The 23,936-nt window shown below is 43.6% G+C and overlaps 1 protein-coding gene across 17 annotated transcripts in view; it reads left to right on the top strand.

Annotated features, from left to right (window-relative positions):
* The window catches only part of SWT1 (SWT1 RNA endoribonuclease homolog), a 107,255-nt gene that overhangs the window by 7,272 nt on the left and 76,047 nt on the right, over positions 1 to 23,936 (top strand). For 11 of the 17 annotated variants that reach the window (XR_008305455.1, XR_008305456.1, XM_053242610.1 and 8 more), the window contains exons 2-5: positions 10,695 to 10,767; positions 13,982 to 14,026; positions 14,484 to 14,542; positions 22,430 to 23,195. Coding sequence is in view for 15 of the 17 variants with exons in the window: in XM_053242610.1 (XP_053098585.1) it covers positions 10,711 to 10,767; positions 13,982 to 14,026; positions 14,484 to 14,542; positions 22,430 to 23,195 (927 nt within the window). In the remaining 2 variants the exon portion in view is untranslated. The remainder of the gene's footprint in view (positions 1 to 10,694; positions 10,768 to 13,981; positions 14,027 to 14,483; positions 14,543 to 22,429; positions 23,196 to 23,936) is intronic. The other 6 variants (XM_053242618.1, XM_053242621.1, XM_053242622.1 and 3 more) reach the window with 1 other exon arrangement.

The raw sequence follows: 23,936 nt of genomic DNA, 5'->3' as shown, positions 1-23,936 counted from the left end.
GGATGCAGACATCTACATTTTCTACAGACAATGCTTCATTTTCCTGAAATTTAGCATTCTTGTGAGTTCACCCTCATGAGGTAAAATAAAACATTGCCACATGTAGAGATTTGTGGGTCCCCCACAAGACATATTAACTTTTGAATATGGAATGTGATTGTGGCACCACCAAATCACCTTATCATTGAAAATGACAGTTAAAAGTCATATTTTGATGACTTCACTACAGCATGTTTTCTTGATAGGACTGGGCAGGAGTGAAATCGATTTAAATGCTATTTATAAAAGCCATTTATACCTTGCCCTGACGAGTTAACACCCTCACCCCACCTGCGAACCTCTGTGTAGTTTTTTAAAAATCTTCTAATTCTAGCCGCTTGCTGCTTTACTTGCCGCTTGTCTTCCCTTGCTGCGAACCTCCGTGCATATTTTTAAATTCCGATGCTGAGGGGATGGCTGCTGGGTGGGGGATGAGCCAGTGGTCCTTCTACCCGCCCGCCCCACCCATGCCTGCTTTGAACCTCTGTGCTTAAAAAATTCCTGACATTCCAGCCGCCGCGCGGCCGAGGGGACGGCTATTGGGGGGGGGGAGCCCATGGTCTTTCCACCCACACACACCCCGGCGGCGGCGGCGGAGGATCCCAGAGCGACGCCGTGGCCTGCCATCCCGCCCGGCGTCGCTTCCCAACTGTGAGGGACGCCTGCAGGCGTTACTGCGCAGGCGTCCCTCACAGTTGGGAAGCGACGCCGGGCGGGATGGCAGGCCACGGCGTCGCTCTGGGATCCTCTGCCGCCGCCGCCGCCGGGGTGTGTGTGGGTGGAAAGACCATGGCCCCCCCCCCCATAGCCGTCCCCTCGGCCGCGCGGCGGCTGGAATGTCAGGAATTTTTTAAGCACAGAGGTTCAAAGCAGGCATGGGTGGGGCGGGCGGGTAGAAGGACCACTGGCTCATCCCCCACCCAGCAGCCATCCCCAGCCATCCCCTCAGCATCAGAATTTAAAAATATGCACGGAGGTTCGCGGCAAGGGAAGACAAGCGGCAAGTAAAGCGGCAAGCGGCTGGAATTAGAAGATTTTTTAAAAACTACACAGAGGTTCGCAGGTGGGGTGAGGGTGTTAACTCGTCAGGGCAAGGACCGGCACTCAAGTCGTCGCGGACCGGCACCGGTCCGCGGACCGCCGGTTGAGAAACACTGGTCTAGAGGAGTTGAGAGTGCCAGGTGCCGCTTTGCTGTAGTTCTGTTCCTGTTGTTCTGGTATAGTTCAGATGATATTACTTGGAGATGGTTGCTCTTCAAAACGAGAACTTATGTATGGTCCAGCAGGGCTCCATTTTGAATCTGAATTCTCTATTAGCCTTCAGGAGAGCTCTTAAAACGTATCTGTTTGGCCTGGCTTTCCAGGGTTTTCAAATCGGTTTTAATATCTTAACCCGGTTTCAGGGTTTTTAATTACTGCGATGGTTTAATTGTTGTTTTAAAATGTTTTTAAATTGTTAATTTTTGTTATATTGCATTTAATTTTTGTTGAGATCTTTACTGTTTTAATGGTTTGTTTTAATTGTAAACCGCTCTGAGCCATTTTGGAAGGGCGGTATAAAAATCAAATAAATAATAATAAATAATAATTTTGTCTCAAATGCTTTTTAACATCTACATGAAACCGCTGGGGGAGATCATCAGGAGATTTGGTGCAGGGTATATTATCAGTACACAAATGATACCCATTACTGTGTAAACTGTTTGGAGACATGAGTTCTGGGTGGTATATAAATGTGTAAATGAAATAAATAAAACTTTATCCATGATCAGAAAATGGCTTAACTTTCCTAAATGCCTGCCTGCAGGCAGTGATAGGCTGGATGAGAGATAACAAATTGAAGCTGAATCAAGGCAAGACAGAGGTGCTCATTGTGGGGGGTCATAATTCAGGAGATGGAACAGATCTGCCTGTTCTGGAATCTGGATGGTGTTGCACTCCCCTGAAGGAACAGGTACACAGTACCCAAACTTCTCTCTGGTGTCTTGGACTGAGGCAGTGTCCAAGAGTGCTTTTTATCTGTTTTATGTCAGCTGCATCCATTTCTGGAAGAGGATAGCCTTAAGACAGTGGTGCACATGCTGGTAACCTCTGGGCTTGACTACTATAATGTGCTCAATGTAGGGCTGTCTTTGTATCTAGTCTGAAAACTTCAATTAGTGCAAAATTCAGCAACCAGGTTGGTCTCCAGGATAATTCGGAGAGGCCATATTACTCCTATTTTAAAAGCATTACACTGGCTGCCAATATGTTCCAGGTGAAATACAAAGTGCTGGTAATTATCTATAAAGCTCTAAATGGTTTAGGTCTTGGATATTTATGAGGCAAGCCGCCTTCTGCATCAGTCCCAGCACTTTTCAAAATCATTTGGGGAGGTCCACCTGTAGTTGCCACCAGCTTATCTGGCAGCAATTTGGGGTTAGGCCTTCTCTGTAGTCATCCCTGTACTATGGGGATGTGCTTCCCACTGGACTAAGAATATCAACATCTCTGACTATTTTTTTTTTAAGCGCTGAAGATATTCCTGTTTAACCAGGCTTTAGGTTAAATTTTAAACTATTCAAATTGACTTAATCATTTTGTTAAAATTGTTTGTTATAATTAACTGCCTTGAGACCCCATGATTTGGTAGTATAGAAGTGTGAGTGAGTGAAATCAATCAATAAGATTTTATATGTGGTATGATGTGTAGAGGAAGTTAGATCAGCACTCCGGTCATTACCAAGTTGGAAGGCTACAGGAATTGATGGAATAGCTACAGAAATATGGCAAGCAACAGAAGAAGAATCAGTCAAGGCTCTAACCAAACTATGCCAGCAAATTTGGAGAAGGACACAATGGCCAACAGATTGGAAGAGGTCAGTCTTCATACCCATACCAAAGAAAGGAGACTTAACAGATTGTGCCAACCATCGCACAATAGCCTTAATTTCATATGCTAGCAAAATAATGCTCAGGATCATCCAACACAGATTAGAGCCCTGTGCCAAAAGAGAAATGCCAGATGTTCAAGCTGGTTTCAGAAAAGGCCGAGCAACAAGAGACATCATTGCTGATGCACAGGAAGCCAAGATGGCGCTGATGAGTATAGATAAGGAAATTAAAATAAACCAGGGAGATTAAACAGAACAAATTGACCAAATGGTTTAGGACTATGATTACTTTTTCTTAATCTTTGAGTTTTGGCTTCTGCTGCATTTGAAGGTTGGTTATTTACACACACGGACAAATTTGTTGGTACCCCTACAGCTCATTGAAAAAGTGTCTTATGCCTCCTGAAAAGCGATTAAATGAAAAGCAATTGTCCTATGTATACCTGCATGCCTTTTTTATGTCATCGAGTAAAGCAAAGCAAGTGTGAAAAGAGGTAAAGTATTGCTTATTCTACAAAGATATTCTAAAGTGGCCTGGATACATTTGTTGGTACACAAGAAAAGATCATGAATAATTGGATTAGTGATTTTTCAAATTAGCTATTTTCTTTAATTAGTATCACACATGTCTCCAATCGTGCAATCAGTACTTCAGCCTATTTAAATGGAGAAAAGTAGTCACTCTGCTGTTTGGTATCATCGTGTGTCCCACAATGAACATGGACCAGAGAAAACAAAGGAAAGAGTTGTCTGAGGAGATCAGAAAGAAAATTATAGACAACCATGTTAAAGGCAAAGGCTATAAGACCATCTCCAAGCAGTTTGATATTCCTGTGACAGCAGTTGCAAATATGATTAAGAAGTTCGAGGTCCATGGGACTGTAGCCAACCTCCGTGGACACGACCACAAGAGGAAAATTGACCCCAGAATGGGCAGAAGGATAGTGAGAATGGTAGACAAAAAGCCAAGGACAACTTCCAAAGAGATACACGCTGAACTCCAAGGTCAAGGTTCATCAGTGTCTGATCGCACCATCTGTCACTTTTTGAGTGACAGTGGGCTCAATGGAAGAAGACCCAGGAGGACTCCACTGTTGAAAGAAAAACATAAAAAAGCCAGACTGTAATTTGCTGAAATGCATATTGACAAGACACAATGCTTCTGGGAGAATGTCCTTTAGACAGATGAGACAAAACTGGAGCTTTTTGGCAAGTCACATCAGCTCTATGTCCACAGACAAAAAAAATGAAGCTTTCAAAGAAAAGAACACCATACCTACTGTGAAACATGGAGGAGGCTCGGTTATGTTTTGGGGCTGCTTTGCTGCGTCTGGCACGGGGTGCCTTGAGTCTGTGCAGGAAACAATGGAGTCTCAAGACTATAAGATATTTTGGAGTGAAACGTACTGCCCAGTGTCAGAATGCTCTGTCTCAGTCGCAGGTCATGGATCCTCCAACAGGATAATGACCCAAAACAAACAGCTAAAAGCATCCCAAGAATGGCTAAGAACAAAACATTGGACTATTCTGAAGTGGCCTTCTATGAGCCCTGATTTGAATCCTATCGAACATCTATGGAAAGAACTGAAACATGCAGTCTGTAGAAGGCACCCTTCAAACCTGACACAGCTGAAGCAGTTTGCTCAGGAAGATTGGGCAAAACCACCCGTTGACAGGTGCAGAAGTCTCATTGAGAGCTACAGGAATGGTTTGTTTGCAGTGATTGTCTCTAAAGGTTGTGCAACAAAATATTAGGTTAAGGGTCCCATCATTTTTGTCCATGCCATTTTCATTTGTGTCATTATTTGAAATATTCTGTTGCATCAAAACTCTAAAGCAAAGTCTGATTTTTGTTCAATGGGGAATAAACAATGATTGGTGCCAATTACTTTTGTTGGTTTCAAGTTATTTCAGAGACAATTGTGGGTTCTTCTTTTTTCGTGGAGGGGTACCAACACATTTGTCCACATGTGTGTGTATTGATTAACATTTGCCTTGTTATGCTTTTGATTGGCGGTCAAAATAAAGATTCTTTCATCCATGTGGCTGTTCTTGAACTTTTTTTTTTGCCAATAAGAGCAAAAGAACTGAACTACAGTCAGGCTCCTGCTGGGGTGTGTGTGGTTTTTTTTTTTTTTTTTTTTTAACCTTTCATTTTTCCTTCCTTCAACTCTATAAATTAATTAAATAAATAATAAAAATAATTGATATTTTACTTGTATGGTGAATAGATGTTAGCCAGATGTCCCTACCATTCACAGGCATTGCACGGTGATTATATGTGGTGGTTGCTAAGGGTTTTGTTTGAACTTATGCTGGCTCTGATTTGACATACACTGAAATTGCATGTGACTGTCATAGCAGTCTTACAGCCCTACAAATTATTCTCACACTGGGCCCTAAAGATGGCTTTGACTGCTAGTGTGAGTAATGATCTGTAAGCAGAGAAAAGCCCATACAGAGCCAGGCTAGGCAGTTTCTGTGGTTATAGTATTGGTCCTTCTGTTTCTCTCTGCTTCAGGTTTGTCAACTAGTGCCCCCTTATTCCACACAGAGGTTGTCTGCTAAATTAGAACATGGATGGGTGATGAGCAACAGATGGCAGCAGCCAAGTATGGATGGAAATGTGGCTAGAGGCTAAGTTTGCCCTTCTCTTGCACACCATAGGCATGCATGCAAAAATCACATATAGGACAGCATTGATCTAGAAATCTAGCAGTGCACTGCAAGAAAACTAAATTCATGGTACTAGAGGGTAACAGTTCATACAGCATGGGTAGGCAATTGACAGTTTCCCAACTGTCAACACAGAGCTGAAAGAGGAATGAGGAGGGAGTGATGGTTGAGAAGGCATAGCTATAGTTCTACTTTTTCTCAGTTTTTTACTCTCCTTGCAAGTGGAAGGGAGGATGCACAAGACTTGGTAGAAGTGTGGCATAACTTTTTATTTACATATGGAGAGACACAACTGTTCATTGGTGTAAGGTGGGTCCTGGAAAACCTAGAGTATCCTGAGCTGATGGTGTATTTTGATTGCATCCATAGCCCCACCAGTGTTTTCTCTAAGAGGGATCCCCATATGTTGTTGACTACAACTCCAAGAATCCCCAATGGAAAGCTACTGCAGCTGAAGATTCTGGGAGTTGTAGTCAACAACATATGGAAATCCCTCTTAGAGGAAACAGTGACACCCCCCCCCCCCACTCCTTTTGCTTCACTCTGTTCTTGCTTGTACAAGAAGCTATTGAAAAACTCCTGCTTGGCAGCTCCTAACAGTCGGCTATTAACCATAAGCAGTAAACTCAAGTTTACTTGTTTGACAGCAAATACAGACTTTATCTTGCAGGTGCTGAAGTGAAGAGGAAGAGAGGCCCATCCTTAAGATGGGTTCCAGCTATATGTTTTGATTGTACCTCATTAGTCCAGAGATCTAAAGAGCCTTAGGAGCGTTATTAGTTGCACTGAACATTTGTGGCACAAATAACTGGAAATGGCTTGTTGAGTTAAAGGGAATGCAGCCTGGTACTATTCAAACTGGTAGGGAAGGCCCTGGTCCAGGAATGTCTCTTTGAAGCCATTGCTTAATTATAATTCCTCATGACTAATTTGGACAGACATGCACGCATGCACGCACACACACACACACACATGCCCCTCTACACCTGATCTTTGGTAACACTGGGCACCTCCATATTGGAAGAGGATGTGTCCAATAATAATACTTTTGCAAATCCAAAGGACCTTTATTCCCTGCATCTATGGCAAAATAAATGCTGCACAACTGATAGCCTCTCACATCATAAGTAACTAATGCCCTGAGCCATTTTTAGAAGGGCAGTATAGAAATCAATCAAACAAACAAACAAATAAATAATGCATGCTGCAGTGCTACACACACTTGAAAGGGAGTAAGTGCCATTAGACATGTAAGTGGAACTTGTGGGTAAATACACATAGGATTTACAGTAAGCTGTGCAATCAAACAATAACTTCTGGAGATGCTTTGTTACACTCCATTGCTTAATTTTGGGATGCAGGCTAGTTACAGATAGAATGTTTACTAGTTCTATATTGCTTCAGCCATGGTAATGTCAGTTTGTACTTTGATAAAGGCTCTAAATCTTTATATATGTCAGTTGCAGGATGTTTTCTTAAGTTTTGGGTTTCAAAATTTACCTCTCTTGTCAGATTTCTAAAGCCTGGCTGCATCTGAGTGCTCATCTGAGTGCTCCTAGCCTGGCTGCATCTGAGTGCTCCTAGTTGTAGTTGCATATTTCCATTTTATCTTCCTTATGTGACTCCCCATGACAGTTCTGGAAAGAGGACTTGCTAGCGAGCTATGCCTGAGGGGTGGGGATTGAGGCACTAGCAGCCATCCTTCCCTCTCCTACTTCTCATAATGGCCCTGCAGCAGAACTAGCTGCTGACCACTGATGTATACTCCTATGGTGACAACAGGAGGTGATATGTTCTCAAACAGCCTGTGGTTTTAAACACCACAATATAGGTGGCATAATGCATCCCACAGATGCAGGAGAACTCATTTAAGCATCTCTCATGAATGAGCCCTTGAAATCGTATGCATTGTAATTGCCACTAATTGATTTTATGCTATTTAAATGGTAATCACCATTGGTTAAAATTTCATGTGTTGTAACAGGACCTTGGAACTGAGGGAATAACTCCCCCCACCCCAAATTTAGTCACAGAGTTAGCCTTGTATTATATATACTGCATGTGTTTTCTAGGTCTGATATCAGATATGTACACTAAATGTACACATCTAAGAAATGTGATACACTAGCTTGCCAACTTGCATGAAAATACCCGATCTAGCCATAGAGTGTCTCCATTTGTGTTTCCAGTGGAGCAGAGTTGGCATGGGGTTTCTCTGTGCAACAACATTCTTGGTTAAAGAGATCCAGTACAAGGTAAACTTTACTCTGCCCCTCACATTAAATGGCACAAACCACTTGTACAGGTGTGGAGTGTCAGCCGGAATCCAGTAGCCCTGCAATTGGGAAACCTCAAAATGTAGCTCCAGCCAGAAATGTGAGTGTTTGGGATTTGGGCTGAGACTATCCCTATTCCTATAACCTCATTCCTCTTGAGAAGCAAGTTGTTCCCAGAGTGGCAGGTGCTATGCAGCTGTATTGTGCTATGCAGCTGGAATTAAAAATATGCCTGTTTAGAGTACTAATTGTGGCTCTTATGTGTGATGAACAGGGCTGCAACATTTTGGGTTGAAGGTTGTATCCTCCACGATTCAGGTGGTTTGAATGAATTCCTCACCCCCCCCCATGTGATTATGTCTAAGGGATGGAGCACCAGGAGGGAGGGCAGGGCAGGACATGTGTGCTAATGCCCCTTATGTGTGGACAGGTCCAATTTGGACCATAATGCCTATTCTTATGATATTATGAAATGCAAGACAAATGAAGGGAGAATCGCAGAATGTTGGGAAAGGGGAAGAAAAGTTGGTTAATGACTGTTGTGGGAGGAAAGTTGGTTGGTGAACATTGGTGTGGGGGAAGCAAGCTGGAGAGAAGACATGAAAAGGATCTGTGGAACAGAAGGGAATAGTAGGCCTGTGCTTCATCACTGCCCAAGCCAAATAATCTACAGCATTGTGTTGTTGCTGCTCAGAGGTGACTGCTCACAGTGTGGCTAGCTCTGCACAATATTGTGCGTTTCTGTACTCCCCCCCCCCTTATGGGGAACAGATAATTATGGGACTGTGTAAGAGATTTTTGACACCTCCAAAATCCCTGCAACCAGGAATAATCGTGGGCTCCAAAAATCCTCACATTCATAGACGTGGGTCCCTTTTGATGGTACTGGCTGTCAGGAATCCCAAGACCCAAGAAGACACGAGGAGAAGTGAAGAGATTATATTTAATCAAAACAGATTAATTTTCTTACCAATGTTCAGATGAATCACAGCATACAGCATGCAGCAAAATTACTTCTCTCACACAAAGCAGTCACAAAACTAACAGCCTTGAGACACTGACAGGACAGCCAGACCCTTGCGGTCACAATATTCTATACCCCAAGGGAACCTCGACTTGTTCCTCTTTTTGCTAGATGCTAGGTGCCGTCAAATTGATTAATCGGATCAACTTCCTCCTTTCCTCCTCCTGTGTGCCGTGCCTGAGCCACCCTCCCTGAGGGAGAGAGCCCAGTACCCTCTATCCTCAGATTAGGGTCTTTAAGTATCCTCGAACCCTTCCCACCCATGCATCAATAGTGATTGGACAGGGAAGGGGTCTTGACCATTCATGGCCTTCGGCTAACCTGTTCCATTTAACATTTAATATCATTGGCTAGGGGAGATGTGAAAGAGGAACAAGGCATGGGCCAAGCGACCCCCCCCCTTCAAATGGAACACTGAGCCTTGGTGTACTTTCGATCTGAGGTATTGAAAAATGAGGAAGTGTGCCCGAGCCGACAGGCCGATTTTCTCTAATTTTAGACAAAAGCTCTTGTCAGCATGGAAAGTTTTGCTAGAACAGGGGAATTTGGCATGATCTCATCTTACAAGGCCTAAACTGTGGCAAGCAAACAGACTCATGTCAAGCATTCATCTAATACAATATGGCTAACCTATCTATGCACTTATTCAATATAAAATTGACCTGATTAGGTCTTACAACTGCTTCCCCTATATGGGAAGCAATAAATTTTACCTGGAGATGATGGGAGTTGTAGTTCAGCAACATCTGGAGTACCACAGGTTGGGAACTCCTGCAGTACTGCATGGAGACAGCAGCATTGTAAGTGAGCATCTCTGTGCGCACAATGGTGCAGATTATTCAGCTTCAGCAGTGACAAAGCAAAGGTCTAGACTAGACATCAGAAAGTAGAGGGATGGGCAACATTCCATTGTTTGTTTATGGAAGCTACAGAGCTTAATTATGCACAATTTGAAGTACTTCCTTTTGTCTGTCCTAAATCGCCTGCCAGTCAGCTTCAGTGGATGACACTTGTTTCTAGTGCTGTGAGAGGGGGAATTATGGAAGGTGCAGTTCTGTTTCTAAAGAAACAAGCTCCTCATTGATCTTCATGTCATTTTGAGGTGCATGTTGTAAGAACCATGAGACAAGGTATGCTATGCCACTGTTTTTGTGTGTCTTCTCCAGTTAGTGTGAAGCAGCCATCTGTTCTCTCCCCCAGTTAGTGATGCTGGTACTAGGATTTCTGTTTCTGTCTTGCACCCTTGTTTGATGCATTGATGGGCAGTAGATATTTGTTGGCTGGTCTTGGACATTGTAACAGATAAGTTTGTCTTCAAGGCATATGGGGCCCAATTACCAGAATGCTAAACAATCAGGCTGAAAAAGCAGTAGATATTTATCCCATTGTGGTATTGTGGATATTCAGTTTGCTTTGATGTTGACTCCAGGTAAAGTATTTTGTTTTAGTTTCTCTCCACTGTTCCCTCTAAGGCGTGTGTATGTGTGCACACTCACAAGTTTCTGGATATCCGCTCAGTTCTTTTCAGATCCCGTTCAGGTTGAATCAGAAAGGCCCCATTCTGAATGCAGGTGTGTACACACTGCCTTGATACTGCCACCCAGAACAAAACTCATTCCACACAGAGATGAAAAAAATTAGAGGGACCACTGTAATGCAGGCCAGATATCATTACATTAAATTTTAAACAAAAATTGATTGAGTTAATTAAAAATTGTGAGCTTGCTGTTGTTCAAATAATATCTCCTTGGAAATAACTGCATCTGTATTCTTTTAACTAATGTTAAGACATCTTCTCACTTTTAGGTTTTGAACCCTGAACATGTCCAAAAAACACAGTAAGAAATCCAGCAAAAAGGATGACACTTCAGACAGCAAGGTAGGAAAGTGTGATTGTGACTATTGAGAATGTTACTGAAAACAGTTTTTCAGGCACTTAATACAGAAAGAATTACCAGTACTACAGAAAGGCTAGAATAAAATCATGAATATAGTCATTGACTAACAATTATACTTGCTATTCAAACAGAATGTTTTAAATATTCAAAATATGTTAGTAATCTCCTTGAGATTTTTGTGTGCTACACATGGCTGTGTTAACTAAAGCTGCTAAAATTACGTAAAACTCCTCTGAAATCTAAATGGATTTCAACTTTCTAATTATGTGAAAACTGTAATTCTTGTTCAGTCACATAAGTGGAGTTTGCAGTGAGGCTCAAGCAAAGGAAGTGACAAATCCTGCATACTGTTTCCCACAGCACCCAATCAACTTCCTCTGGGAAGCTCATAACCAGGAGTTGAAAGTATGCCCCCTCTCCTGCTGTTGTTCCCTTGCTGGTTTTCATCTTGCTTATGAGCGTAAAGGTAGCATATAGTCTTGTACCATTGATAGACTTCTCCATGAATTTGAGTAATCATCTTTAAAGCTGTCTAAACAAGTGGCCATTACCACATCTTGGGGCAGCAAATCCAATAGACTGATGTGTTTATGGATTATTTGAAGAAGTGCTTCTTTATGTCCTTCCTAAGTCTCCTACCACTCAGTTTTATTGGATAACTTTTGGGTTCTAGCATTGTGAGAGAAGGAGAAAAATTCTCTCTATCCACTTTCGCCAAACCATACATAACTTTTAAGCCTTTGCCATGCCCCCCTTAGTTTCCTATTTTCTAAATTACAAGCTCCAAATATTATAGCCTTTCCTCATAAAGAAGGTGCTCCAGCCCCCTGATCAGTTTGGTTGCCTTCTTCTGTCCCCTTTCAAGCTCTACAATATACTTTTTGATACGCAGCAACCAAATACTGTACACATTATTTCAAATGTGGTCACACCATAGGTTTTTATGAGGGCATTATAATATTAGCAATTTTATTGTCAATACTTTTCCTCATGATCCCCCAAATGGAATTCGCTGTTTCACAGCTGCTGCATACATGGTTGATGTTTTCATTGAGATCTGGATTGTGATCCGTTGCCATTCATAAGCATGGGTTCTGCGCCTGCGCAAGACCTTGTGGGTGGATTCCTCAACGGATCACTCCCAGATCATCATACAGGTAAGCAAACTGTTTTTAATCTGCCATGTCCCCAAGATCTCTCTCGTGGTGAGTCACCTGGACCCCATTAGTGTATGTATGAAGTTGGGCTTTCCCCACAGTGTGCATCACTTTACACTTACTTATATTAAGCCGCATTTGCCATTTTGTTGTTAATTCACCCAGTTTGGAAAGATTCCTTTGGAGTAAATTGCAATCCATTTTGCTTTAAATCACCCTGAATAGTTTGGGATCCTCTGCACACTTGGTCACTTCACTGCTCAGCCCTAACTCCAGATCATTTATGATCTCTAAACTTTCCTTCCAAGATCGTTGATGTGGAATGCAAATTAATTGCCTTCACTATTGGCTAATTCTCTCTGTTTCTCCATGTCTGTTGAGAGAGGGAATGATGGAGAAGGCGAGAGGACTCAGAATGAGAGGGAGATTGGCTGACAAAGGAAGAAAAGCCACTAGGTCTGAAACTTAAGCTGAATTTTGTAAGGGAGGGGAATGGAGGGCAAGGGGTGATGACTTTAAAATTTGAGCCAGGTCTTGCATTGGCATCTAATCCTCTGTCTGTTTCTGTAAATTGACAAGTCACAACCCACCTAGCCCATGTGCTTTCCTTGAGTTTCTGTAGGGAAAAAATATCAGAAGGAAAAATGGAAGCAACACAGATCAAGACTGACACAAAAGAGTTGATGAAGGCAGGGTGGAGCGGAGTACACATTACCTATATATCTGGTTCAAAGATAGACATTAATTCATCCATATCAAAAGAAAGCATTGTATCAAATGTCTATACAAAGACCCTGTTTGAATGTATAGATGGAATAAAACCACAAAGCCCAATGCAGCTGTATAATCAACCTCATGAGAAGAAATAACCCACAAACTGCACTGGCTTCAACATCTATTTAAACACAATTTTCAACAAGAATAAAAAGTTCTCAAAGTGATCTACTTAGCAACATGGATGCGAAAATTGTTCCCTGTCTTAAAGGGGCTCACAAAGGAGACTCAGCAGTTTAAAAAGTGCCTCTCTGTTCAACTAGCAAAGATCTGTTGCCAGATGGGATTAGAACAGCTAAATCAGAATATTTCCAGCAATTGTTGATTGATATCCTAGATGATTCCATATAAATGTTTCAGTTATTCTTCATAGATAGAAAACTTTTAACTGGCATGTATTTCATGCATTATTAGGGTATTTTAACTTGTTATCAAAGATGTAAAGGTAAAGTGTGCTATCGAGTCGATTTCTACTCCTGGCACCCACAGAGTCCTGTGGTTGTCTTTGGTAGAATACCATTGCCATTACCATTGCCTCCTCCCTCACAGTATGAGATGATGCATTTCAGCATCTTCCTATATTGCTGCTGCCCAATATAGGTACCATTGGGGATTCGAACCGGCAATCTCTGGCTTGATATTCAAGTCATTTCCCGCTGCACCATTTAGTGACTACCTGTATAGTGAGCTGCTAAATGGGAATAGAAGAATGGATTTGGCTTCTAAGGAAAGCTATTGGCAATATCAGAATTTTAATAAGTTTAAATGTCGTCCTTCAGGTTAAAAATAGTTTGTAATACACAATAATTAAAAGCAATAAATAAGAATACATGGCATAGTTTTAACTGTGATAACACCTTTATCTGTAACATCTGTAGAAGAAATAGAGATGGAAAGAGAGCTTATTTGCCTCTGTTACTATAGAAAATATGTTAATGTCCTCCTAACTATTTGTGTGTGTGTTGGTCTTCAGACTAAACAAAGGACATCCCAAAGAAGATCATTTTGCAGTTTACATCTTCTTAAAATGACTTCTGAACCTAGTTATCTGATTAGCTTACTATTCAGATCCATCATCGTCGCATAATGTTCCTTAATCTTTTTCCAAAATGACCTGATTTTAGCTACAAAGAGGCTGTAGTATTCAGTTTATATGAATGAGTTGCATTATTACATTACTGTCTATCTGACAGAATAAAATGATTATAACACTGTGACAAATTGATAATGGCTTTCCTCTTTTCATGTGTTAATTTATTTCAAGACATCCAGTAACAAGAAGTCATCTTTCTCAGAGAGAAGTAAAAAGGTAAGCCGTGTGCTTTGTTGATGAAAGTGAACAACTGTAAAACTATATAATTAAGTAGTAGTATAAAGAAGTGTGTCTAGTTTTGATCTTTATTTACTTACTCTGCTGATAGCCTCTGGTGGTTTGTATTTGTGTGTTGAAATATAAGATGAATCCACTCATGCCTTGTGAAGTAATCCAATTCAATCTTCCTTATATTCTAATCACATAATATTTCCTCTTGATTCTTTTCATATCTTGTTGACATGTAAACTGATAAAATTTAGCAAAATTTTTTAATAATTACCCCAAGTCTGATAATCCTGAAGGCAACATTGGTTTATAGCAGGGGTACTTAATCAGCATACCAACCCTGTGCCTGTGATGCATTGTTGCAATTATTGTGAAAGTTTGGGATGTTGCTTTGCATTCAGTTAGAGACTGGTAATGCAGATCTATCTTTTTTTTTTAATTCTAGAAATATGAAGAGGCAGAAATTGGGAAACATAATACAAAAGAGCATCCAACAAGTCAAAGGTAAATTGTCCTGCAGCATTAAGAACAAAAATATTTATGCTTGTTCTAATAAAATAATTGTCCTTAAAGCTCCACATACCTAAACTAATGCTTTTTTTTTTAGCATAGATATGTAATGAATGAATGTCACAGAAGTGTGGACCAATTCAATATTGGAGCGTTTAAATTGCCTGGCATTTCACCAATTACATATACATGCTGCAGCACCTAAGGAGTGCTTTTTTTGAAATTATTAGAACTAGGCATCAAGAAATATTGGCTCAATTCCCCAGCCAGACAAAATATTTTACTTGTTGGATGGTTTCTTGAACTATGGTGGTACATTACTCAGGATTTTTTTTCACTCCTCAGGCATCATTTTTCACTTGTCCCTAACAAGTAGACTAGTGGATTTCCTGAGCCTTGATCATAACTTTCACATTTTAAAAATGATCAAAAACTGCTACATATTATTTAGAGAAAGGAAAAACATGTTTATTAGTTACCAGAAATAAAATAAAATTGCTTACCCAAAATTTGCTTCTATGTAGGGGCTGATATGCCCCATGCATGTGGATCATAATGTGTGATGGCCCTGTTGTGTATGTTGTCCCTAAAGACCTACCTGTTCAGCCTGGCCTTACAGTGCTCTTAAATTGTTTTAAAGGGTCTTTGATGTTTGTGAACCGCCCTGAGCTATTTTGTAAGGGCGGTCTAAAAATCAAATAAACAAACAAACAAACAAACAAACAAACAAACAAATATAGACCCTATTGTCCTTTGACAATGCATTGGTAAAACTGTGGATGAAAGTGGTACATCATCCATGTTAAAGGAAGTTACTAATAGACGCTGCTAACTGAGCAAAGAGACATCTTTTTAAAGTGGAGTTTTTGTTGAGCAGGAGGAGAGCAACTGGCCCTATCCAACCCCAGCACAGCATCCCTCCAGTGGCTGTTGGTGGTGTCTATCTTATGTTTATTTTTAGATTGTGAGCCCTTTGGGGACAGGGATCCATATTTCTTTATTTTTATTTCTCTATGTAAACCACTTAAGGAACTTCTGTTGAAAAGCGGTATACAGTGGTCCCTCTACTTACGAACTTTATCTGTTCCGAATGCACATTCGTAGGTCGAAAAGTTTGTAAGTCGAAAAGCGGTTTCCCATAGGAATGCATTGGAAACTGATTAATTCGTTCTGGAGCCTAGGAAAAAGACCCAGACACCCAGTTTTTTGTGCAAAACTCTTTATCAAGTGCACTTTAAAGGCACGCAAACTGCACAGCAACATTACTTTTCAACAATAAACATTTACAACAGTACTTTATCATTTTTTGGGGACCTGATGCGGGTCACCTCAGGGCACTTTAAAGGCAGGCAGGCACACTCAACATGCCTCATCCTCAGCCAACATTTCTTCTTCCTGCCTTGCCTGCTTCACCACAAACTGGTCCATGTTCTGCTGCCTCTGTCTCTTGCGGAGCATTGCTCGCCATGGGGCAACGACCACATTATCAAAGTGCTCCACAGCTTCCTGGGCTGCAGCCTGATCCTCACTGAGATCGTTCACAAAGGTCTGCAGCTCTCCCCACAGTTCGCAGGCCCTCTTATAAGACGACGAAGGCAACTGCCTTGGCTCTTCCTCCTGCTCCTCAGGTGTGTCTGGCTGCACCCCTTGCTTCTCCTGTTCCTGCAGGCTCAACAGGTCCTCGGTGGAAAGTTCAAGGTTGTGTCCCTCGACCAATTCTTCCACGTCCTGTGTTGAAACCTCCAGGCCCATGGTCTGCCCCAGGGAGACGATCTCCTCTACCACGGCCTGCTCCTGTGTGCTGGATTCAGTGGAGACAACGCAGGCTGCCCACAAGTTCTTCCAGCAACTGTTGAGGTTCCTCTGGCTGACACTGTCCCACGAAATTTTGATGATCTGCAGGCAGCTCACGATATCGAAATGGTGCTTCCAGTAGTCAGCCAGATTGATGCCTGAGCCATCCGTCATGTCCAGGCAACGCCGGAACAGCTCCCTCATGTACAACTTCTTAAAGTTGGCAATCAGTTGTTGGTCCATCAGCTGGATGAGGGGGGTGGTGTTGGGTGGCATGAAGATGACTCGGATGAACTTGAATTCCTCCGCCAAGTCTTCTTCCAGCCCAGGAGGATGTGCAGGCGCATTGTCCATCAAGAGGATGGCCTTCAGGGGCAGGTTCTTCTCCTGGAGGTACCTCCTCACTGTTGGACCAAACACCTGGTGCACCCAGTCCACAAACAGGACCCATGTGACCCAGGCCTTGGCGTTGGACCGCCACATGACGCTCAGCCTCTCCTTGTTGACTTTGTGCTTCTTGAAAGCACGGGGGTTCTCCGAATGGTAAACCAGCAGAGGCTTTACCTTCAGTTCACCCCTGGCGTTTGCACAGAAGAGGAGGGTGAGGCGGTCCTTCATCGGCTTGTGGCCAGGCATCTTGGTCTCCGCCTGTGTGATGAAGGTCCTCCTTGGCATCCTTTTCCAAAAGAGGCCGGTCTCATCACAATTGAAGACCTGCTCAGGAAGGTAGCCCTCAGCAGTCACGGTCTCCAAGAACTCCGTGGCGAATTCTTCCACTGCAGGCAGATCCGAACTTGCAGCCTCTCCGTGCCGGACGACGCTGCGGATACCAGACCTCATCTTGAATTTCTCAAACCACCCGTGGCTTGCCTTGAACTCTTCTTGCGAAGTTCCTGGCTGCTGGGCGATCAGGTCAGCATGCAAGGCCCTGGCCTTGGCACACACGACTGCCGAAGTCACAGTGTCCCCTGCACGCTCCTTCTCGCGGATCCACAGCAGCAGCAACTTCTCCACCTCGTCCATGATGGCAGGGCGCTTCTTAGTAAGGATCGTGACACCCTTGGCTGTCTCACGACCCATAATCCTCTCCTTGTCCTTGAGGATGGTCACAATGGTCGAAGCACTCCTGCCGTACTCTCTTGCAAGATCCACCACTCGCATGCCTTGCTCATGCTTGCGGATGATGTCCTGCTTGACCTCCAAGTGAATCAGCTCCTCTTGCGCTTCCCGGACTCTGCTGGTTTCTTTGGTGCCATGATGCCACAAACACTAGGAAGGGGAAAAAAACATCATTAGGATCCTGAAGACAAAAGGGCAGAAAGTGCACTTTAACATGGCATGGAAAAAAATTCAGTTTAACCAGACATGCAATTTAGCATCAAGTTGCAAAGAGCAGAAACCAAAAAAACTCTTAAAACAGCAGAAGGGCCAGAAAGCAAAGAGCAGAAACCAAAAAAACTCTTAAAACTGCAGAAAGGCCAGAAAGCAAAGAGCAGAAACCAAAAAAACTCTTAAAACTGCAGAAAGGCCAGAAAACAAAGAGCAGAAACCAAAAAAAACCTCTTAAAACTGCAGAAAGGCCAGAAAGCAAAGAGCAGAAACCAAAAAAACCTCTTAAAACTGCAGAAAGGCCAGAAAGCAAAAAGGAGCCTTAAACCTGCTCAGAAAACCTAAACACAACCTCATGGCCAGCCTGAAAAATTTAGCATCAAGGTGCAAGGACCACAGGCAAGGATAAAAATTTTACACATGGCATGGAACACACACACGTAAGACACGCCCCCCCGCAACCCCCACAGTAAAGAGAAGGAAAAGCAACCTACAGTACCTTTCCAGCAATAGAGAATTGCTGGCTCCAACTGGTTCCAAATCTCTCTCTCTCTCTCTCTCTCTCTCTCTCTCTCTCTCTCTCTCCAACGCCGCTCCACACCTCCTCACTCCACGCCTCGTACAACCCACAGAGGTCTGGAAGCATGGCACAGGGGTTTTAAAGCCTCCCATACACAAAACACCATGGGAGAAGCAGTTTTCGAGAAAAATTCGTAAGTCGAGGAAACTGCATCTAAAATTCGTAAGTCGAGGAAAACGCATCTAAAACCGCCAAAACTAAAACCGTTCGAATGTCGAAAAATTCGTAAGCGTGCGGCCATTTTTTTCATTCGTAAGTCAAAATATTCGGCTGTCGAGTAGTTCGTAAGTAGAGGGACCACTGTATAAATATTTGTTGTAGTAGTAGTAGTTTTTTTTTTACTTTTTTACCTTTAGGGTATAATGGATAACTTACAAATATTGCTGTGAGTGGTTCTAGGAATCACAACTAATTTTAGTTTATTTTGGGCAGCTAGGGTGGCTTCATGTTCTGCTTTCGCAGTTTGTGGTTTGGGGCTATAAAACATGAATCAAGGCAATATGTATTATTTTATTTACATTTATATCTCATTCTTTCTCCAAGGAACCACAGCAATGTACAAAGTAATGTTTATCCTTACAATAACCCTGAAAGGTAGATTAGTCTGAGAGTCAAGTGACTGGCATAGAGTCACCCAGTGAGTTTCATGACTGAACAAGGGATTTGAACTCTGGTCTTCCCAGTCCTAAACCAACAATCTAACCACTACACTATGCTGGCTCATAGACAGTGATTTGCTTTTCAACATGGACAATAGTGACCACTTGAGTATTTTATTTTTATTTTATTTTATTTTAAATACAATACATTCATATTGTATGACTATAAAAATATTCATATAAATCCCAAAGCAGTTTACAAATATATATGAAAAATCCGTATAAAACAATAATGGCACAAACCAGCTAAAATATCAAGCAGAGTACAAGGAGAAGACAGTGCATAGAAAACCAGTCATTAGTCATCCATCACTTCCAAAGCCTAGGCTTTCAGGAAGAAACCCAGTTTTCACTAGCTTCTGGAACTTCCTGGAAGGAAAGCAGGGAGGAGGCTACACAGCTCTCTCCAAAAAGAGAATTCTAGAGCATCAGGGCTGCTACTAACAAAGTGCTACCCATACTTTCCCTTGGTCTTCGGGCAACCACAACCAGACCTCCTCTGATGACCTTACTTGGTGCTGGGATTAATGAAGAATGTGGCACTCCTCTTCCCATACCTTGGATCCAAGCTGTTTGCTTTATAGGTTATATCCAGCGTTTTTTATTTTGCCTGGAAACCTATTGGCAGCCAATGTAGTTCTTTTAGAATGGGAGTTTCTACATACAAAGGCAGCCCAACATAGAGCACATTACAGTAGTCAAGCCTGGATGTTATTCAACGTGTTTTAAGGTCATTTATCTCCAGAAAGGGTTGTAGCTGGTGTATCAGCTGATAAAAAGCACTCCTGGGCACTGCCTCAACCTGAGATACAAGAGAGAGGTTTGGGTCCAGAAGTACTCCAAGACTATGTAGATGCTATTATGGGGGAGTTTAGCCCCATCCAGAACAGGCAGATCTAAACCACTTCCTAAGTTTCAACTTCCATCTTGTTTGGATTCAGCCTCAGTTTGTTCCCCCTCTGCCAAACCATTACCAATTCCAGCAAGCATTTAGGGAAGTCGGGCCATTTCCTGATGAAGTTGAAATGGAGAAAAAGATTTGGGTGTTAGCGGCATATTGATAACACCCTGCACCAAATCTCCTGATGATCTCTTCCAGGCGTTTGCGTCCCCCCCCGCGGCGCGCCTGCGTCCTTCCCCCCCCCGCGGCGCGCCTGCGTCCTTCCCCCCCCGCGGCGCGCCTGCGTCCTTCCCCCCCCCGCGGCGCGCCTGCGTCCTTCCCCCCCCCCGCGGCGCGCCTGCGTCCTTCCCCCCCCGCGGCGCGCCTGCGTCCTTCCCCCCCCGCGGCGCGCCTGCGTCCTTCCCCCCCCGCGGCGCGCCTGCGTCCTCCCCCCCCGCGGCGCGCCTGCGTCCTCCCCCCCCCGCGGCGCGCCTGCGTCCTCCCCCCCCGCGGCGCGCCTGCGTCCTCCCCCCCCCGCGGCGCGCCTGCGTCCTCCCCCCCCCCCCAGTTCATAAACATCCCTAGTGTATGTGTGTTTCTATGTGTAGTTGCTCAACCGTAGCAAATAGTGTTTAGTATCTGATCTCTAGCCAGAGTATAATTGCTCAAATGAGGTAGCTGCAATGAGCATTGGACTAGCCAGGAACCACAGGGAGCTGAACATCTGTGAGTAGCAGAAACCACAAGCTCCATGGTAACGCCATAGCAATTTGGGGATGGAAGCAAGAAGGGTGAGCTGTACAAGTTGAATGAATCCCAAATTTGAGGTAAGTGTCTTTTGTTGAAAGAGCCTGTCGTAAACAGCTATCCAAATTTGGGGTAAGGTTCCTATGCAAGAAAGAGTACTTAAGAGCTCGCTAGGAATTGTTTGTCATCTCTCAATCCAAACTTAGATTGTGACACTTGGCCACCCACCGGTGTCTATACTTTGCTGTGCTTGACCAATGGAGATTTGCTGTTTTGCAGTATCTGCTAGAATTGGTGGGTTGCAAATGAAGTGTTTGAACCTTTATTGTGTGTGTGTGTCTGTGCACGCGCATGCTTCTCTGGGCAGAAGGCAAAAACTGGACAAAAGCCAATGTGTCAATTTTCAGCACTTTTTAATTTGCTGTATGTGTAGCAATTTTTATCCATTTGCTTTGCAATAAGGCTCATTTGTAGACCTTATCTACTTGATCATGCTCACCAAGTTTTAATTTATTAGCTCAACAGATGTCATATTTATAAGCAACAAGTGAATTTTGGCCCGTTGAATAACGGGCGCTAGTAACGGCGCTCCTGGACCCCCGCCGCCATTCCCCCTCCCTCCGCCGTTCCCCCCCTACCTTTAAGGGCCAAATCGGCCCAGGCATTTGCCCCCACCAGGCCGGGGAGACGGAGACCGGGGGCGGAGCGGAGGCCATGTAACCTTAAAAAAAAATTTACTCCCGCGGCCGCCGCCGCCGACCACCCACCCTCCTTCCCACCCAGCTGCCGAGTCCCCCTTACCCTGGCCGACTGCTGTCGGCCGAAGACAGCCCTTAATTTAAGAGGCCGAGAGGAGCTCGCAAGCAGAGCTCCTCTCTGTGCAAAGCCTCTTGCCGAACTGCCGCTTTGGGCGCTTGCGTCCCTTGCGCCCAAAGCGGCAGTACGGCAAGAGGCTTTGCACAGAGAGGAGCTCTGCTTGCGAGCTCCTCTCGGCCTCTTAAATTAAGGGCTGTCTTCGGCCGACAGCAGTCGGCCAGGGTAAGGGGGACTCGGCAGCTGGGAGGGAGGGTGGGCGGGCGGCGGCGGCGGCCGCGGGAGTAAATTTTTTGTTAAGGTTACATGGCCTCCGCTCCGCCCCCGGCCTCCATCTATTTTGGCCGAGGCGGCGGCTCTGCCGCCGCCTTGGTCACTTTCCCGCCGCCTCCTCTCCAGCTTCTGCGGGGCGGCCGCTTCTGGCCGCCCAAGATGGCTGCCGGGTGCTGGCGAGCGTGTCTCCCTTGCCCTGTTCTGCGCCTGCGCTTCGCGCAGGCGCAGAACAGGCCAGGGAGGCACGAACACACGCCTTGGTGTCCGTCCACGGACGGACACCAAGGCTTTTATTAGAGAGGATGCAGTTTTGAGGTTTATAAGGGTTGACCCCCCTCTTTTTTTACTACTCACCTTTACTAAAGGGGTATTGGCACTCTTGTGTTCCTTTAATTATATCACTTTGTTGCCCCATACAGTAAGAGAGAGAACATGTGGAGTGATGCTTCAGAATACACATCCTCATTTGTATTGTAATGCCCATCCTGGTTGCATTAAACTGTCTTACCTCACCTTTTGAGATGTGTGGGAATGAATATTCCTATCCAGAGCTGCTAGTTGTGTGCTCTAGAACTTTATAAGGAGCAGCATCTCAACTTGAACTGAGTAAAAATAATTTAATCTCGTGTACCATGTTTTCTGTGCAAGTTAAAAATAATCTAATAAGAGAACTAGAGTTTTTCTCCAGTTCCCCTGGAACATAACTAAAATTCCAGAACTCTGGGCTTGTTCCTTAAACTGCAATTCAATTATAAGCTCTCTTTCACAAATGTATTTGTAATAGTTTCTCTCTGATGCTCTTGCAGGTTGGTTGGTAGTACTGGACACACAAAAGCAAAATGGAGTCTGGACTTCCAAGATATTACAAAAAGTTCCCCAAAAGATACTGTGAAAAACACCAAACATGTCTCTGGTGCTTTGATGCCAGCTGAGGACCGTGAAAAGATCACGATGCATTTTAAAAATAAGACTAAATGTGTTGGAGAGAGAAGCAAGATGCTTTCTGCTGCAGCCTTCCCTAGCAAGGGAGTCTCTGACACAGATGTGTGCTGTGGCCCTGACGTTAAAAGAAGCAAAAGGGAGTTGCAAGATCTGAGGATCCTGAATAGCAGGGAAAAGAACAAAAGGAAGTCTAAAGTGGAGCACAACAAACTGAAAGGAAAAATTGTGAGATGCATGCTGGAGGACTTGAAGGAAACTATACCTCCAACAGAGTGTTCTTCTCTTCCTAGCAAGAATCCTTCCAAATTATATGAATTCAGCAGAAAACAGAACATTGTAAAAAAGCTATATCCTACCTTTTCAACTTTTGATGACTTCTCAGATGGTAACTTGCACACACAGGCTTTCAGAGAAGATAATCTTGAAACGGCCAAACATACGTCATCAGAACTCTCACATAAAAGTTACAAAGAGATTCAGCATGCACCTTCAGATCACTTGAGCAAACGATCTAAATGTTGGAAGTATCATAAACTAAAAGAAAAGCAGTGTTCGGATTCCACCAAGAATATGAATAATTCACAGACCCAAGGAAAGAAGTCTAATCCTGTAACATTTCATATGGGTCAGGTAAAGTTTTTTTTTTAAAAAAATCACCATGGGGAAGTGGAGTTGCTGTTTTGCTTTGTGAAGTACTAATTGTGGTTGTTCATATAGCACTCTTACAGGCCTGATGCCAGCATGTGACACCCTCAGGCAAATGCTGGAGACCTGCCACTGATGAATGGGTCCCCCTTTCCTTTCCCACCTCTTTAAATTCTTGTATCCCATGGAGCTTTCACGCACCCTTCCTTCCTCACTGCCCACAGTGATGTTGGCAGGAGACAGGAAAGGTGCTGGGTGGCTAGAGATCATACTCTCCAGTCTTCTCTCCTTCTCACCATCTGCAATGATGGAAGAAGGTGACAGAAGCAGAAGCACCAGGTTGTCAAACGAGCTGTAGTTACCCATCACTTTCATGGACTTATACTCACCACCCCTCCTCCTTTCACTGCTGCCAATTAAGTGGGGAGAAGATCAGTGTTAAGACATTTTGCCCAGGACCCATTCAGATCTGAAGCTGGCCCTGCTCTGTTGTCTGTATTATGCTGGAACAATTGCAAATACGCTTGTCATGTGGTTGAGTTGTTGATTGTACAGTACTATTGATGTCTGCAGTGTCTTATGTAGTTTCATAAGCAAAAAGGCAGACCCTATTACAATATCAGTTTGACAGTAAGCAAGTCAATAGGTGGAGAGAGAAGAGTAGCAAGAGGTAACTATGAGCAAAAGCAATTATCAGAGTGGATTAAATTTAAACTGACTGGCCCT

The sequence above is a fragment of the Hemicordylus capensis genome, chromosome 4 (assembly GCF_027244095.1).
Source record: "Hemicordylus capensis ecotype Gifberg chromosome 4, rHemCap1.1.pri, whole genome shotgun sequence".
NCBI lineage: Eukaryota > Metazoa > Chordata > Lepidosauria > Squamata > Cordylidae > Hemicordylus > Hemicordylus capensis.
Note: the sequence above shows the minus strand (reverse complement) of the source record. Positions and strands in the feature narration are given on the sequence as shown.